The sequence below is a fragment of the Vipera berus genome (assembly GCF_964194415.1).
Source record: "Vipera berus genome assembly, chromosome: 2".
NCBI lineage: Eukaryota > Metazoa > Chordata > Lepidosauria > Squamata > Viperidae > Vipera > Vipera berus.
In genome coordinates, this window is record NC_138203.1 from 134,804,446 (window position 1) to 134,821,965 (window position 17,520).

At 41.5% G+C, this 17,520-nt stretch overlaps 1 protein-coding gene across 1 annotated transcript; it reads right to left on the reverse strand.

Annotated features, from left to right (window-relative positions):
- Positions 1–457: 457 nt before the first annotated feature.
- Positions 458–13,719, reverse strand: LOC308662822 (17-beta-hydroxysteroid dehydrogenase type 6-like; the record flags this gene model as incomplete). Its single annotated transcript, XM_081318967.1, has 4 exons — positions 458–675; positions 4,918–5,075; positions 9,911–10,169; positions 13,407–13,719. 4 exons carry the CDS (start codon positions 13,717–13,719, stop codon positions 458–460), a joined length of 948 nt encoding a protein of 315 aa, XP_081175093.1.
- Positions 13,720–17,520: the final 3,801 nt, after the last annotated feature.

The following is a 17,520-nucleotide window of genomic DNA, read 5'->3' on the forward strand; positions in this document are numbered from 1 at the left end:
TTTCGACTGTTCTAGATCAAGCACGTTGTAATCGTGATTTTAATTCCTTGTTAAGACACTTGCTGGTCTGTTTAAGCGAATTTAGTCACATTTAACAGCTCTTTCCAGACAGTGAACTCATAAAGCACTTGGTTCAACTGAAATACCTTTATTTTGCATGTAGAAGAAGGTTACAGCAGAGAAGGTGTGGTCAGGTGAAGACTGGACGGTACTTTAAGGTCAAAAGACAGTAACAGGATTACTGTCCGCATGGCTTGTGTTCAGATGTTACAATGGAGGATGGAACACACGGGAACAAGGAGAAGGAGGAAGTCCAACCCAGAAGGGGTGGATCCCAGTGCAGCATCATGAGCAGGATAGGAAATACATCACAAAGGGGGAAGGTACTGGCAGACCCAATTAGCATATTATAATTTCCCAAGAACAGCCACGTGGTGACAGCACAATGAGGCTGTGATCAATACAGACTTTTGGCTGGTCTGGGCCGGCCATATCTTAGAATATAATCTGTCAGTAGGGTTGGCAAGTAAGAGAGGGGGATGAAGAAGAATTTAGTATCTCGGCCTGCAGCGTAACGGCTATAAGGGTAGGCAGAGATTAAGGCATGTTCCATGCAGTCTGTAACTATGTGGAGATTTTTCTTCTTCCATCTTTTGCCAACAAATGTTTGGTTAACTGTGGATAGAAGGAAAAAATAAGAACAAGTCAGCCACCTGGGTTGGGCAAGCCATCTGTTTGTCAGCATGAAAAACAGTAATCAGCAATCTGAGTTGAGATCCATCCCTCAGCTGTAAAATAGTACTGTGTCTTTAATGCCACAATGACACGATCCTATATTTTCTCCTATAGCACAGCTATGGCTACTACCCAAAGAGATTAAATTATATATTATTCTGCATACTGTTTTTGTGCTTTTAATATTTTATTGTACACTGCCCAGAGTCCCCCTGGGAAGGAGATGGTGTTTCTTAAATATGATGAATGAATGAATCAATGAATAAGTAAATAGATAGAAAACGTGACCGAAAATTGCTGTTCTGGGTGTCATCTTGCAATTTTTAATATTCCTTTCTAAATTACGTTGTGCAAGTCATTGGCAATATCTTCATGTGCCACTGCATGATCTTGCCCTTGACATTGGCATCCATCATATAAATAACACTTTTAAAGTGTTTAACATCTCCTGAGACCAGCAAATCTTATGAGATCTCAGCCATTGTGATCTCATATCAGAATTCCAAAATTTTGAGTGATTTCAACATTCTTGCCTGAAACTTTCCAGTGTTTATTTTTTTAAGGTGATAGAATTATTAATTTGATGTTTTGAGGTGGAGCCTCTGCAGATTTGACAATGGAGCAGCTAATAGTAAATTTCTGATGTCTTGGGAGGCATAAAGCAAGAAAGCAAAAACAACAGTTCATGGAACTGAACTCTTTAATATGTAATATGGGACCTAAAGAAAGCTGAGGGCTAGCTGCTGGATCTGGTCTTTTTTTTAAAAAAAAAAAGACACAGAAGGCTGGTTTTGCTCTCTGTAGGAAATCCTCAGGTGCTATGGTGAATCATCCGTTAGGATGTTATTACTGGAAGCATTTTATACTGTAAAAATAGTACAAGTCTCCTGTAATCTATATCTACGGAAATTGGGTCCTGAGTAAATCTTGGAATAACTGACCTTTTCCACTATTCCTAAGTAGGGTACAACTGGTTAGTAAGATCTAAAGGTTTATATTGTATTTAACATCACAATTTTCAGAGAAGAAAGAAAAATAGGAAAAGTACATTCCATTTTGCTTCCTCATCTAGAAGTCCCAAAGGTGCTTTTTCAAGAGGCAACTGGACTTTCTTGTTTTTCTTTGAAGATGTTTCACTTATTATCCAAGAAGCTACTTCAGCTCTTCAGCTCTTCTTCAATGAGAAAAGAGAAATGTCTTCAAAGTAAAATAAAGAAAGTCCAATTGCCTCTTGAAAAAGCACCTTCAGGACAACCATGACCTGGATAACTGAGAATCTCCATAGACAATCCTCATCTGGAAGTTTTAATCTAACATGCACATTAGATCCATGCATGCTATTTCCTACACACACTTCCCTTTTTGTGTGTCTCTGATCAGATATAACATTAGCATGATAATTTTGGGCATATTTTTAAAATCTGAATAGTCATGCACAGGCATATAAACCTAATTTAGATGAACATTTGTTACTTTGCTGTTGTTGAATTTCTTTATTGTATGCTATGGTCTTCCAACTGCAGAGAAACAAGTATTCTATCTACTTGTTATTTTTTAACATGTCTTAGTATCATTTGTAGCCTAATTCATTTTTTGCAGATTTTCATATTGCTTAAAGCTGCGTCCTAGTTAGGATAATGCAAACCAGAGTTTGTTAGAACAATAAAGTCTAAAATTTAGTGTGGTTGCAACAGCTGGAGAAGGGCAATGATTGATAAAATCCATCTAACCACAATAAGAATTTTCATATTAAAAGAAGTATTTTAGAGGAAGAGAAGGAAAGAGAATGACCACCAGCAAGATGGATTGACTCATTACAGCAGCAATGGCTGCACTGTCCAGAATCTTGAAGGACCAAGTTGGAGACAGATTGTCATGGCGAAAATCTATGTGATTACTAAGGGTCAACATTGACTTAATGGCACATAATCACTCAATCAATTTTAAAGCAAGTATTATATGCATACACATACACATACACACACACACACACACTCATTTTATTTTGAAAATGATAAACTAGGAATTAGGTAATGTATAATTTTCCATTTATTAATTCCTGCCTGACATGATGATACTTTCCTCTTCCCCACTTTATTTCATTGGTTACCAAGCTAACAACTACGAGCCAGAGCTAGTGCTACTATACTTGTAAGATGGAAAGTGGCTGAAGAAATAATCCAGCGCAGTTAGGCTAATTAATTGTACAGAACAAAAATGCTTCCACCTGAATTCTGTTTTATCAAGTTGCAAAGCTATAGTCAACATCTCAGAGTGTCAGGTATCACTGATAAAAAAAATCAAGAATGTTAAAAGTGAAGCAGAAAAACCTTTGTCTTGAGTAGTTATGAATAACTTACACCAGCGCCATCTGGAATGTTTAGGTTACCCATTAGTTTAACAGAACATACAGGATATAGTTAAGAGCCATCACCTTTGTGTGTGGGGGATCATTAAGAAAACAGCATACTTTTTCTGGGGATAGTCCTCAGGAATTGGAAATATTCTGACATGTTTACTTAGTGAACCATAGAATGAATAGGTTGGAAGGTACTTTGGAGATCCTGTAGTCCACGGTAGGCAACCTTGGCTCTTTTATGACTCGTGGACTTCAACTCCCAGAATTCCCAGCATGGCTGGCCCAGGAATTCTGGGAGTTGAAGTCCACGAGTCATAAAAGAGCCAAGGTTGCCTACCCCTGCTCTAGTCCAACCAGTGGCGTAGCGTGGGTTGTCAGCACCCGGGGCAAGGCAAGTGACGTCACAGCACCGCCGAAAAGACGCGCCCCACAGCGGCGTAGACTTTCCAAGAAGAGTCACGTGCATGCGGGATGCTTCCGGGTCCCTCTCGAGGGCGGCTGGGCGGGGCTCCGACCTGCAAGAGCCGCTGCATTCAAGCTCGCACGTGAGCCCCGCTAAATAAAGCCACGCATACGCATGAAGCTAGGCCGGCCGGCCGGCGGGTCCGTCTTCGCTCAGCCAAGCCTGCCGGGGTGCCTGCGGGGCGCTTGCGGTTGGCCTGAGCCTGGGCGGAGAGTTGGGCACTTCTATTTATTTTATTCAGTTTATGTGGTCGCCCATCTCACCTGCCGGACTAGTTTCGCTTTGCAAGAAAGAGCAGCTCGAGAGCGGAGCCAAGCTGACTCTGTGCAGCCCTTGGGGCTCCCTGAGCAGCTCAGTGCGAGCGCCCGCCCCAGATGTTGCACCCGGTGCAGCCGCCCCCCCCTGCAGCCCCCACGCTACGCCACTGAGTCCAAGTCTTTCAGGGCCAGTGCAAGATTTCATGACTGGAGTAGTGGTAGTGGGATGCTCTTTGTTTTGAAAAACAAACCAATTTTCTTCATTTCTTTCACTTCACTGGGATGCTACATCATAAAGACCCCAAGATGGGTGTGGTTTTCTTTAACAGAGTTGCATGCAGTTTTACCAGCTGCACACATTTCTTGTGAGCAAAATCCTGCCCCCTTAAAACTCAGCGGGACTTTGTTTCTCAGCAGTGGTTTTGGCAGGGCTGAATTTAAGATTAGAACGTGACTCTAATGCACCACAGACAAAAGTGATCACCCCTCTTTTTCTCATGCCACCCAGTTTTTTTTGTGTTGTTTTTTTTTGCTTTGGGTACTAGTGCCCTAACTCCATGTATCCTCTTTCCCTCCTTGGAGCTCATCACCCTGTTTTCAATATAAATGGAAATATATTTACACTTAGATTCACATACTGCTCTTGAGAGAATAGTTCCTGCATCTGATGAAATGGATTGTAGTTCACAAAAACTTATGCTATGAGAAATAAGGTCCTGCAAGATTATCTTTTGCTGACAATGTTATCTTCCCGGTTTACAGAATTTTAACTTACAGTTTAACTTACAGCAGACATGTCAAACACAAGGCCTGGGGGCTGGATCCGGCCCGCAAAGTGGTTTCAAAGCCATCCTGGAAACAGTGAGGGAACAGCCCCCACTGCCTTGGCCCTGGCCCAGAGACCCTCCTTGTGCCAGAGACCCTCAGATCTATCCCACTCCTGCCTAGGAACCCATAGTCACCCTTGATGTAAACGATGTAGAGCTGGCCATGCTCACCCAGTAGGCCATACACACTCCAGCCATGCCCACCCTGCCCCCTTGAGGGCAACCGCAATGCTGATGCGGCCCTCAAAGAAATTGAGTTTGACACCCCTGACTTACAGTTTCTCCAGAATTCCTGGCCATAGAGTTCTTTGATATTAGGTGGCACCTTGCTCCAGAAGGTGCTGAAGAATTCTTCTGCACATTTATCTACTCCTGTTGAAAATGAACCTGGCTCGATGATGCTGACTTTGACCCCAAAAGGATGCATTTCACGTCTACAAGAAAAAACAACTCTTTAAAAAGTAGGGATTTTCCTCCTGCCTCCAACTAGAATCATTCCTTGCTTCGTCTTGCTAGAACCCAAAACATGCCTTTCTTCTGTTTGTGAGATAGTATAGCCCCAGAATTCAACTAGAATTTATGAAAGTAGTAAGATTTTGATAGCCTAAGAGCTGAATGAAAGAAAGTAACTCAAACAATGAAGGAGATAAAAGACACTGTCCTTCAAAATTTTCTATCGCCCAAAGTGATTTGATATTGGCAAACCAAAAAAAATCTAGAAGATAAATTTAATTAGAACAATTGCAGTTTTGGAAGATAACAGCAAACTCATTTAAATAATAACTTCATTATGAAAGAGATTTTATACCCTTCATAAAACAACACCAAGCTGGCAGGAATAGCCAACACTCCAGAAGACAGGCTTAAGATACAGGAGGATCTGGACAGACTCGAACACTGGACGCTATCTAACAAAATGAAATTCAATGGTGAAAAAAGTAAGGTTCTACATTTAGGCAGGAAAAATCAAATGTACAGGTATAATATAGGGGGTACCTTGCTCAATAGTAGTAAATGTGAGAGGGATCTCGCAGTCCTAGTGGACAATCACTTAAATATGAGCCAGCAGTGTGCTGCAGCTGCCAAAAAAGCCAACACAGTGCTAGGCTGCATTAACAGAGGGATAGAATCAAGATCATGTGAAGTATTAATACCACTTTACAATGCCTTGGTAAGGCCACACTTGGAATATTGCATCCAGTTTTGGTCACTGATGTAAAAAAGATGTTGAGACTCTGGAAAGAGTACAGAGAAGAGCAACAAAGATGATTTAGAGGTCTGGAGGCTAAAACATATAAGGAACGGCTGCTGGAATTGGGTATGTCTAGTTTAATGAAGAGAAGGACTAGGGGTGACATGATAGCAGTGTTCCAATATCTCAGGGGCTGCCACAAAGAAGAGGGAGTCAAGCTATTCTCCAAAGCGCCCCAAGGCATGACAAGAAGCAATGGATGGAAACTAATCAAAGAGAGAAGCAACCTAGAACTAAGGAGAAACTTTCTGACAGTTAGAACAATTAAGCAGTGGAACAACCTGCCTCCAGAAGCTGTGAATGCTCCAACACTGGAAGTTTTTAAGAAGAGACTGGACAGCCATTTGTCTGAAATGGTATAGGGTTTCTTGCCTGAGCAGGGGATTGGATTAGATGACCTCCAAGGTCGCTTCCAACTTTACTATTGTGATTATGATTATATTCCCTTGATTGTACGGTGACTACCATGGTGAGTTGGGTGTCATTAACACACCAACTGTGTAGTTTTCCTGGCCACAGTGGTTTGCCACTGCCTTCCTCCAGAATATTGTTGGCTATCAGGCTACACCAGGGGTAGGCAGCCTTGGCTCTTTTATGACTCGTGGATGTCAACTCCAGAATTCCTGATCCAGACATGCTGGCTCAGGAATTCTGGGAGTTGAAGTCCATGAGTCATAAAAGAGCCACAGTTGCCTATCCCTGGTCTACACTGTGGATTTGCTAGTTGCCCACTATCCAAGAATGAAACAGGTTTGACCCTACTTAGTTTTTGGAGATCAGTCAAAGTTGGCTTTTTGATGCCACCTGCTGGGCTACCCTTCCTATGATGTATTCTTCTAGTCTTCAAGCTGAGCTCAATTCTTGTGATTTTACAAACACATTCAGTTCGTATATGGGCTAAAAGCAAAAGTTGATCTTGTGTCACCTTAAAGTCTAATAACATTTTCATAAAACTGAAAGCTACTTATTTTTTTTGAGATCAGTCAAGTTTGGGTATGTGGGGTAGGAAATACAATCATCCTCATTGGATGAAAACAGATCATGCCAGACAAATCTTATTGCATTCTTTGACCAAGTGACAAAATTAGTGGACCAAAGGAATGCTGTAGATATAATTTACTTGGACTTCAGTAAGGCATTTGACAAAGTAGATCACAACCTACAACTTGATAAGATAGAAAAATGTGGGTTAGATAGCATCACCACCAGATGGATTTGTAGCTGGCTGACACGCCGTACTCAGCGTGTGGTCCTCAATGGAACTGCATCTACATGGAAGGAAGTGTGTAGTGGGGTGCCCCAGGGCTCTTCAATATCTTCATCAACGATTTGGATGAGGGCATAGATGGGGAACTCATCAAATTTGCAGACGACACCAAGCTGGCAGGAATAGCCAATACTCCAAAAGATAGACTTAAGATACAGGAGGATCTGGACAGACTCGAACACTGGGCGCTATCTAACAAAATGAAATTCAATGGTGAAAAAAGTAAGGTTCTACATTTAGGTTCTACATCAAATGCACAGGTATAGTATAGGTGGTACCTTGCTCAATAGTAGTAACCGTGAGAGAGATCTCGGAGTCCTAGTGGACAATCACTTAAATATGAGCCAGCAGTGTGCTGCAGCTGCCAAAAAAGCCAACACAGTGTTAGGCTGCATTAAAAGAGGGATAGAATCAAGATCAAGTGAAGTACTAATACCACGTTACAATGCCTTGGAAAGGCCACACCTGGAATACTGCATCCAGTTTTGGTCACCACGATGTAAAAAAGATGTTGAGACTCTAGAAAGAGTACAGAGAAGAGCAACAAAGATGATAACATCTAGTTTAACAAAGAGAAGGGTGAGGGGTGACATGATAGCAGTGTTCCAATATCTCAGGGGCTGCCACAAAGAAGAGGGAGTCAAGCTATTCTCCAAAGTGCCCGAAGGCAGGACAAGAAGCAACGGATGGAAACTATTCAAGGAGAGAAGCAACCTAGAACTAAGGAGAAACTTCCTGACAGTTAGAACAATTAACCAGTGGAACAACCTGCCTCCAGAAGTGGTGAATGCTCCAACACTGGAAGTTTTTAAGAAGAGACTGGACAGCCATTTGTCTGAAATGGTATAGGGTTTCCTGCCTGAGCAGGGGGTTGGACTAGATGACCTCCAAGGTCCCTTTGAAATTATATTATTATTATTATTATTATTATTATTATTATTATTATTATTATTATTATTATTATTATTATTATTATTATTATTATTATTATTATTATTATTATTATTATTATTAGGGTGGGAGAGGAGGATGCTGAAAAAATTGCAGGCATCTGTGCTGCCTCTCCCCCCTCTGATTTGACTCTTCTCCCTAGCAGCAAAGTAGAGCTGTCTGTAAAAACTGCAGTTGTGAAACAGATGGGGGAGAGAGATGTGCACTTTGGAAGTTGGGCACCTAGCAACAAATATAAAGCATCCAAATAGATGAAGCTGTTTTTTCTTCATAGAGACTGAATGGTCCACAGGAAAAAAGAAGAGAGACAACAAAGCAAAACAAACGAAATTGTGGAAGGTGCTAGTGCTTAACATTCTGTGTATTAATAAAGAAAAAGAAAAGAAAAGAAAAGAAAAAAAATTGGAGGGTGGAAGGGAGTTAAAGACTGAACAGTGTAAGAAGACAATACTGCTCTATGTTAGTAATAGTATGGAGGTAATAAAAACAGTATAGAAGTAATAATAGACTACAGTAGAGAGAAAATTGTATAGTAGCAACAATAATAGAAATAGTATAGGATATGATAATAATAGAAAGCTCTCAAACATATATATGTGTACATTTTACTTTTGAATCTTGTTTTTTCCCCCAAACCAAGATATCCCCATCCCTTATAAGGAGATATAAAAATTCAGCTGACTCAGCATCTTTTGAGTGCATCAATCAAAATTGGTTGCAGTTTTTTAAAAAAAGAATCCATGCCAATTATCACCACCACCAAAAGTGGAATTGGGAAAATTAAAACCAAATGACTGGAATGACAATTTTCTTTTCAACATCCTTTTTTAAAATTTTACTGCTAATTGCAAATCCATGTAATTGCATTTAATAATGCAGTTACATGGATTTCCATTAAATGAAGTGTACTTTAAAAAAAACAACCCAAACGAACAACAATCCAAAATGCTAGGGTGTGGGAATCTGAAAGGGAAGCCAAATCAAGGGTTATCAATGCTTCATTTTGAAAGGCACTTGGACTTAAATCTGGGTAGAAAATGTTCAAGATTTCTATGTTTTTGAATTTAATTTACTTATTGGGAGACTGTGCACGAATGCTTCTTTTTGGCTAGAATGTCCAAGCCCCCAAAGAGACAATGTCCAAGCATGAGATGACTAGCAGATGGTGGTGATATGTATTCAACAAACACAGCTTGTTTGTTGTGAGATGAGAGGCTAGATGAGTTCTAGTTTAGTTTAGTTTAGTTTAGTTTATTAGACTTATATACCGCCCTTCTCCCATAGGACTCAGGGCGGTTCACAAGGTTTTTAAAAGAAACAATACCACAATTACAAAATTTAAAACAATTAAAATGATTATATTAAACCTTGAATATAAAAATCTTAGTTAAAAATCCAATTAAAACCCCAATTAATACCCTCAGTCCAGGCCAGAGAGCTCAAAGAGCCAGGTCTTCAGGTCCCGGCGGAATGAACGGAGGTCAGGGGCGGTCCTAAGCTCTACAGGCAGCTGGTTCCAAAGGGCCGGCGCACCCACTGAGAAGGCCCTCCCCCTGGGTATTGTCCGCCGGCATTCTTTTACCAGCGGTACCCTGAGAAGACCCTCCCTGTGGGAGCACACAGGACAAAGGGAACTTGATGCCAGCAGCAGGTGCTCCCTCAGATATCCCGGACCCAAGCCATTTAGGGCTTTATAGGTCATCACCAGCACCTTGAATCTTGCCTCATCTCTTCTTTCCCATGGTGATAGCAGGCATAGGAGAGACAGAATGAAATAAATATGCAAGGGAATGACTTGCCGGAGGCTGTCAGAGAAGGCTTCCAGGGCAAATTTTGAAGGGCTGTAGCCGCCTCCACTATAGGCAATTCTTCCAGCGAAACTGCTCACGTTGACCACTCTCCCTCTGGCTCTCCTGATGAAGGGCAGCAAATGGAGTGTCACATCAACTACTCCCAGCAAGTTGACATTTAACACCTTTGCAAAGTCATCCTTGGTCAGCCACTGGTTGGGAGCTATTGGGAAAACAACTGCTGCATTGTTCACCAAGCCCCAGAGTCCTGTGGAAACAAACTCATTACTTCTCTTATAATCTGACACCATTTCAGAGAGGTGTCAGATGTAGGCATCTTTTTAAGGTGAATGGCATCAAACCACTTCTTTGCAGTGGTTTATCATTTTGATTAAATGTTTATATAGGGCACAGAGGAATTTATGTAAATAAAGATGATGCTAGAAGCTAGTGCTAACTTCCCATTTATTTATTTTATCTAATAAGAAAGCAGAAAGAAGCCCGTTGAGCATCATAGGCACACTTGTCACATTTTCTATGCTCGGTCTGAGTAGTATTCTTGACTAAGCAGGACTTTGCTAATTTGGAGCTGAATGCAGACCATTCTTATGTCAGGTAACTTCCTGGGAAGATTTAGGTTGGAACTAATTCACCATTCTGCAATGGTGGTGGACCCACTAAGTTACATAATTCTTGGATTCCTTTGGAATTTGATGGAGTCTTATATGTTCTCAGGGACTTTCTACCTGACAAACTGGCATTGGAAGAGCATGATGAAAAGAAACAGTGATGTAATCATTCTCAAGTATCCTCTCTTGAACAATGTAGTCCAGCTAGTCCCAATTTACTGAAGAACCAGGAGCAGTATAACCTATCAAATCACAGCTAGAACACAAATAGAACAAGTTTCCCTGCAACTATGACAAGTGGCTACTAATAACATATTCATATGCCTTCCATGATATGAGGATGAACAGGTTTTCTATAGTATCTATTCTAGAGTGTCTCACTGTTGTATCGTCATATAATTAAATAATCAAGAAGAGTTTTTTTAACAGTAAAGGGGCTATTACATCTAGATTTGGAAAGGAGGAGTTGCAATAAAGGTAAAGGTAAAGGTTCCCCTGCACATGCATACTAGTCATTTTCAACTCTAGGGGCCGGTGCTCATCTCCGTTTCAAAGCCGAAGAGCCAGCGCTTGTCCGAGGACGTCTCCATGGTCATGTGGCTGGCATGACTAGATGCCAAAGGCGCATGAAACGCTGTTACCTTCCCACCGTAGTGGTCCCTATTTTTCTACTTGCATTTTTATGTGCTTTCGAACTGCTAGGTTGGCAGAAGCTGGGATGAGTAACAGGCGCTCACTCTGTTACGCGGCACTCGGGATTCGACCCGCCAAACTGCCGACCTTCTGATCAACAAGCTCAGCATCCTAACCCACTGAGCCACCACATTCCTCTTAATATTTGAGGCCTATGGTGACAAACGTTTAAACAATCTGATGATACAAATATTTTTTCTCTCTCAGTTAATGTTAGTTTTGATTCAGTTTAAGAGAAGTAACCAAAGTTTACATAGTCATTTTCAGTTGAAGCAGCCTAGCAAAGGATAGTAACAAGATAGCTTGAGTGATTAATTTAACCTTTTAAAGACTCAGTCCTTTGTCACTGAAGTAAAATATTTCAAACGGCTGAAGTTTGACTGAATGGTTCAGAAAGAAATTGAGATCTTCTGAAGAGAAGAAATTGTTTCAGGTATCTTGAGAAAGATTGGGAAATCATTCTTTATGACTGAAAAACGGACTCATGAGAAGACTGTAAAACTATAAACTAGTGCATTTTGGGGGACAAAAGGTTCCCAAAAAAATGTAACAGATTAACTACAACCGCAATTGCATAAATCTGATGACTTGGACCTTTCTCATTCTAGATATAGGCTGGGATTTAGCACTGAAACTTGATTGTCTTTATGGAAGAAGTGCTAAAGAGGATAGCTAGTGAGAATGCAGCTATTTTATTTCTCCCTGATTTCTCAGTAGTTTTCGAAATTGTCAGTCATGGAACCTTATCTGTTCAGCTCAGGAAGCTGATACTTGGGACATAGTGATATGGTAGCTCCACTGATTTTTACAGACTAAGTTTTGTGAGCAATATTGAGGGAGTTTCACTTGCTTATAATAGGTTCACTATGGAATAGGTCAGGGGTAGGCAACCTCGGCTCTTTTATGACTCATGGACTTCAACTCCCAGAATTCCTAAGTCAGCTATGCTATGCTATGCTGACTCAGGAATTCTGGGAGTTGAAGTCCATGAGTCATAAAAGAGCCGAGGTTGCCTACCCCTGGAATAGGTTATGCAAAACTTGAAAGACAACTTGATTCTTTGTTGTTGTTGTTGTTAGCTGCAAAGTCGTGTCTGACCCATCGCGAGCCCATGGACAACGTTCCTCCAGGCCTTCCTGTCCTCTACCAAACTTGATTCTAAGTTGCTTCAAATATTCTATTGAATCAAATCCACAGTATTACATGACATAGTTGTTTTATTTCTGGATAAGAGCTTCATTCTGCTTTGGTTACTTCTTTGATCCTCAAGTGGTCTTTGACACATACATCACATGTGCAAAAGCCACTAAAAAGTGAAACCACCAACCAGATCCTGTCTTGGTACTCATCAAGGCAGAGCAGTTATCTCCACCACTTTTGAGTTGCATTGATTGAACTGTTTGAGGAAGACAGCATAATTTTCCTTGGTGACATCTCATTAAACCTGGTTTTCAACTATACTCAGTTACTGGGTGAAAACCTGAATGCTGATGTCATCAACTCTATTTTTCTAATTGTATCTCAGTTAGGCATGGCAGAAAAAATGCTGAACCTGCCTAGACTAGCTAATGCTGAATGATAGCTAATAAACTGAAAGAAAATTGGATTATGGAAGTATTGCTGATAGGTGGTTATGAAAGGTACATTTATTGGAAAACATTGCCCAAAAGAGCAACATGGAACTTCATGATTAGAGATAATGCTTTTTTATATACCAGATTTTGGGGAGAAATTATACTAAAGGATACTATATTTTGTGTGTAGAATTCCACTTGATGGCTAGATGGTTCCACTTGTTGGCTAGAAACCAGGAGACTGTGAATTTGAATCTCACCTTAGGCATGAAAGCTGGCTGGGTGACTTTGGCCCAGTGGTGGGATTCAGCCAGTTGGCACCAGTTCGGCAGAACCGCTAGCTATTTTTTTGTTGCCCAGGCCCAGAATGGACTTGCAGAAGTGGCATCCACACAGAGAACTGGTTGTTCACATATTTGAATCCCACCACTGCTTTCAGCCAGTTATTCTCTCTCAGGCCAACTCACCACACAGAGTTGTTATTGTGGAAGAGACACTATTATGTACATTCACCATCTTGAAATATTTCTAAAAATAATAAAGGTGGAGTAAATAAATACAAATAGTTAGGTCCAAATGGGCTCATGCAGAACAGTAATTAGACTGTACCTTTGTCTCCTACTTGCTCCTCCACCCACTCAGTTGCTGCTGCAACACTCTCAGTGTTGCTGACATCCAGCAGAGTGGTTTTCAAACAAGCTGATGTGACCTTTTCCAGCTGTTCTGCCCCTTCTGGAGTTAGACAAGCAGCCAACACCCTCAGACCTCGAGCATCCAGCTGCCTGGCCAGCTGGTTCCCAAAACCAGAATCACAGCCAGTGATGAAGACATATTTCTCTGTCAGGTTCTCCATCATCTGTCTCTCCCGGTACAATTGGCAGAGGATGTAAAGCCCTACCAGGGCAACCAGGTAGAGCCACATTGCTAAAACCTGCAAGATAATGAACAGCAAGCCAGGAAAATCCTGTATATTAGTGAAATAGCTTCAGGAATCTAAAAATGTCAGTAGCCAATTGCATTGACAATAACCTAATGAATGGAAATATGTGTTGTTGCATCATCTCAGCTTTTCCTAAAGAGTCTGATGAAAGGGAACATGGCATTTTATGAGACAACCTTTCCCACTGGTTGGCAGCAATTATCATTAGGATACTCTTTCTAATAACTAACCTACCTCTACTTCCCCAGTGTTTTTCATACAGGTAGTCGTTGTTTAATGTCCGCTTGTTCAGTGACCATTTGAAGTTACAATGCCATTGAATGGTAGATACTTATGATAGGTTCTCATGGTTGGAGCCATCACAGCATCCCTATCGCTGTCATGCAATCATGATTTGAATCTTGGCAACCAGCTCACAATTGTGACACTGCAGCATCCCACAGTCATATGTTAACCATTTATAACCTTCACTGTTGTGATTCAGGGTCAGCCTGTGGGTTCGGCAGTTGGGTCGGATGATTCAGAAGAGGAGGAGGGGGGTATTGGAGAGGTTGCTGAGGGTGTTGGAGAGCTCGCTGATGAGAGCCCTCAGCCAGGCCCCTCCCATCTGGTTATGACGCAGACCCAGCTGTGTGAGCCTGACAGCGTGGATGAAGATGACCCACAGCTGGCCCTGTTCAAGGACACCCGACGCAGGAGGCAGTCAATCAGGAGTAAACAGAGGAAAGCAATGGGGCACCTCGGAAGGAGGCAGAGAGAAGCCACGCCCTGAACTGTTTAAAAGGGGAATGCGTGGGAGGGCTGGTTTGCTGAAGGCAACCATTTGAATAGCTCCTGTTTCATGGTTCGTGTCTTGTTTTGCTCTGTTTTATGTTAATAAATTTGGCAGGCTTAGTTCCAGCCTCTTGCTGTTTGTAAAGGGGTTGTCCCTGCCTTTTCTGCAGGGCCGGTAGTAGGCTGGTACAGAACATTCACTGCCTCCTTCTGTCAAGGACAGTCAAGGGGGAAGCTGGCAGGAAGATGCAAATGGTAAAAATGTGACTGTAAGACATTGCAACCATACACATAGTCCTCAAGTTACAACCCTAACGGAACCTGCCCATTAGGTTTGAAGGTCAGGACAATGTTAAATGAACTGCCTCAAGTAATGATCAGCCATCCCTGCTCTTTCCAGTGCATTCATTAAACGAATGCACAGGTCATTAAGCAGGAGTCGAAGAGACCCAGGCTCTAGATAATGCAGGCAGTAGCCCACCTGCCTCAGGCCTCCCAAGGCCTCCCCTACCCTGAGACAGCCATGCTTCCCACCCCTTGAGGGTCTTGCATGCTGGCCTGAGAAACAATGGGGAAGGAGAACACTGAATGCACCCGCCTTTCCTAATTCTGCCTCTGCCCTTCCTCCTGTCAAGGTGTCCTGCCTTTCTCTGGCAAAAAAAGGAACCAGTTCTGTAGCCTTTTGGAGCTTCTTGGCTAATCAGCTCTCAGCCCATCAGCTGTCCATGAGCCAAAGCTCTCCTGCCTCTCTAGGCTTTGGCAAGAGGGCCCTTGCACAAAAGGCAGCAAGCTTCCCAAAACCTTTCCTTAACACCTTTCCCTCTTTCCTCCAAAAACCACATTTCTTCAATTAAAAACAACAAACAGACAAAAAAGCTGGGAGGGACAGACTTGTTGATCTTTTCTCCCTGCCCCATTTAGCTGCTAAAAGTAAACTCTCTCTGCTCTCCCATTTCTATCCCTTTTAAAAACCTTGCCTTGATTCCAGGCTGAAGAGCAGAGGAACCAAGCGGGCAAGGAGAGAAAATCTTTCTCTAGCTTTTTCCCCTGAACTTCTTTTAAAAAGTCATCTATAAACGTTGTGCCAGAAAATGGAGGATGCTGGGCAGTGGTGAGATTCAGCCGGTTCGCACCACTTCGGCAGAACAGGTAGCTATTTTTTTGTTGACCAGGCCCAGAATGTTTTCCCAAAGCAGCATCCACACAGAGACCTGGTTGTTCACATATTTAAATCCCACCACTTCACAAACTTTAGCTATTCGTTTTGACTAATAGAGCTCAGCTAGGACTTAAAGGATAGACCAGTGTTTCTCAACAATGACAACTTGATGTGTGGACTTCAACTCCCAGAATTCCCCAGCCAGCTCTTAGAAAATTAAGAGACAAAAATCAGAAATAAGCAAAGAAAAAGGTAAACTATTATAAGACTATATAATTCTAAGTCATTGGCTCCTGACCCACTCCTTTACATTTGTGAGGATGAAACCATACAGGATGTGAATGGCAATTTTGTTCAGATACTGCCTTTAATCACCCAGTATCAAAACTATATTCAGAGGGTGGCTCCACACATTTGATTTATGTCCCACTGTGTGTACAAAAGCTCAAGGCAGCACACATACAGCAGTGCTCCCTTCTCCTATTTTTCTCAAGAGGTGAAGTTGGTGTTGTTGTAAGAGAATAACTGGCCCAAAGCCACTCCATGCAGGGTTTCGGTTGGTTGAGGGCACACTACACCATTCTTCACTGTTACACCTTGCTCCAAGGCTAATCCTGTATTATCTTCCCTTCTTGTTTTTACTACAGATACTCGTTGAGTTATGACTGTAATGGAATCTGCCCATCACTGTTGTAACTCGTGACAGTTGTAAAGGGATTTGGTCATGCGACTGAGCCAATTTTATGTCTTTTTTTGGGCAAACACCACAGTCATTAAGCGAACCCATGGTTCGCTATGGAACAGTTTTGCCGAAAACCAGAAGTAAATGCTGGTTTTTGGCAAAACTATCATAAAACGTGGTCATGTGACCATGGGAGGCACTTCAAATGGCTGTAAATGTGGCCTGGTTGCATAGTGCTTGAAGTGCAGTCACATGTGGTGACTGTTGAAATTTTGAATCCGGGTTGTAAATACTCCCAGATATGTCTGTTAGAACTTTCAATGGTCACTAAATGACTGGTTGCAAGTTGAGGAGTACTTAAAATTTGTAAAGTAGTAATTTGTAAAAAAATGTAATTTTTTTTTAAAAATAAAGCCTTTTAACAGACTAATTGGTTGGAAAAGTGTTCATTATTCAGGAACATCTGTTGAATCGCATCAGAGCAAAGCACTGTGGGAATTGTAAATGGGGACAAAATGCACCATTAGGGAGAGTAGCACACCATATTCTCTGCATTCCAAATGTGCCCACTAGGCACACAGAACAGCTTTCCTCCTTAATAGATTTTGTGAGGTAAGAAAAATGTTGGATGAAAATAGGATGGTTTTAAGGGGAAAATATTGCGGTTTGAGTCTCCATTCTCTGAATGAAGCTGCGGGACTGTACAACAGATGTCTCCCCTGAAAATACTCTTAGATTAATACAATTTAACATAGTGTTTTTCAAATTTGGCAACTTTAAAATCAGTGGACTTCCAGAATTCCCTTGCTAATTTGCTGCTCAGGAAATCCTGGAGGCTAAAGTCCACATATCTTAAAGTTGCCAAGTTTGAAAAGCACTAGTTTAACAATTCTCCCTTTTAGACCCAGAGAGGTGGCAACATTCATCTGACTTTGAGTAAAATAGGAATGGATCTTTTTTAGGACTTGGGATAGGAAACCACCAGGAAATTCCTAAGATGTAGGGATAGATTTGGAGAGTAAAAATATATTTCCAAAATTTAAACCATGAAAGTCCTGAAAATATCAGTCATGTTACATTCACCTTCAACTTTCCTTACAATTTTATTCCTGGTATTTGTGAATCCAAAAATTACACTGGGATTGGAGACTGGAGATATCTCTTAAAA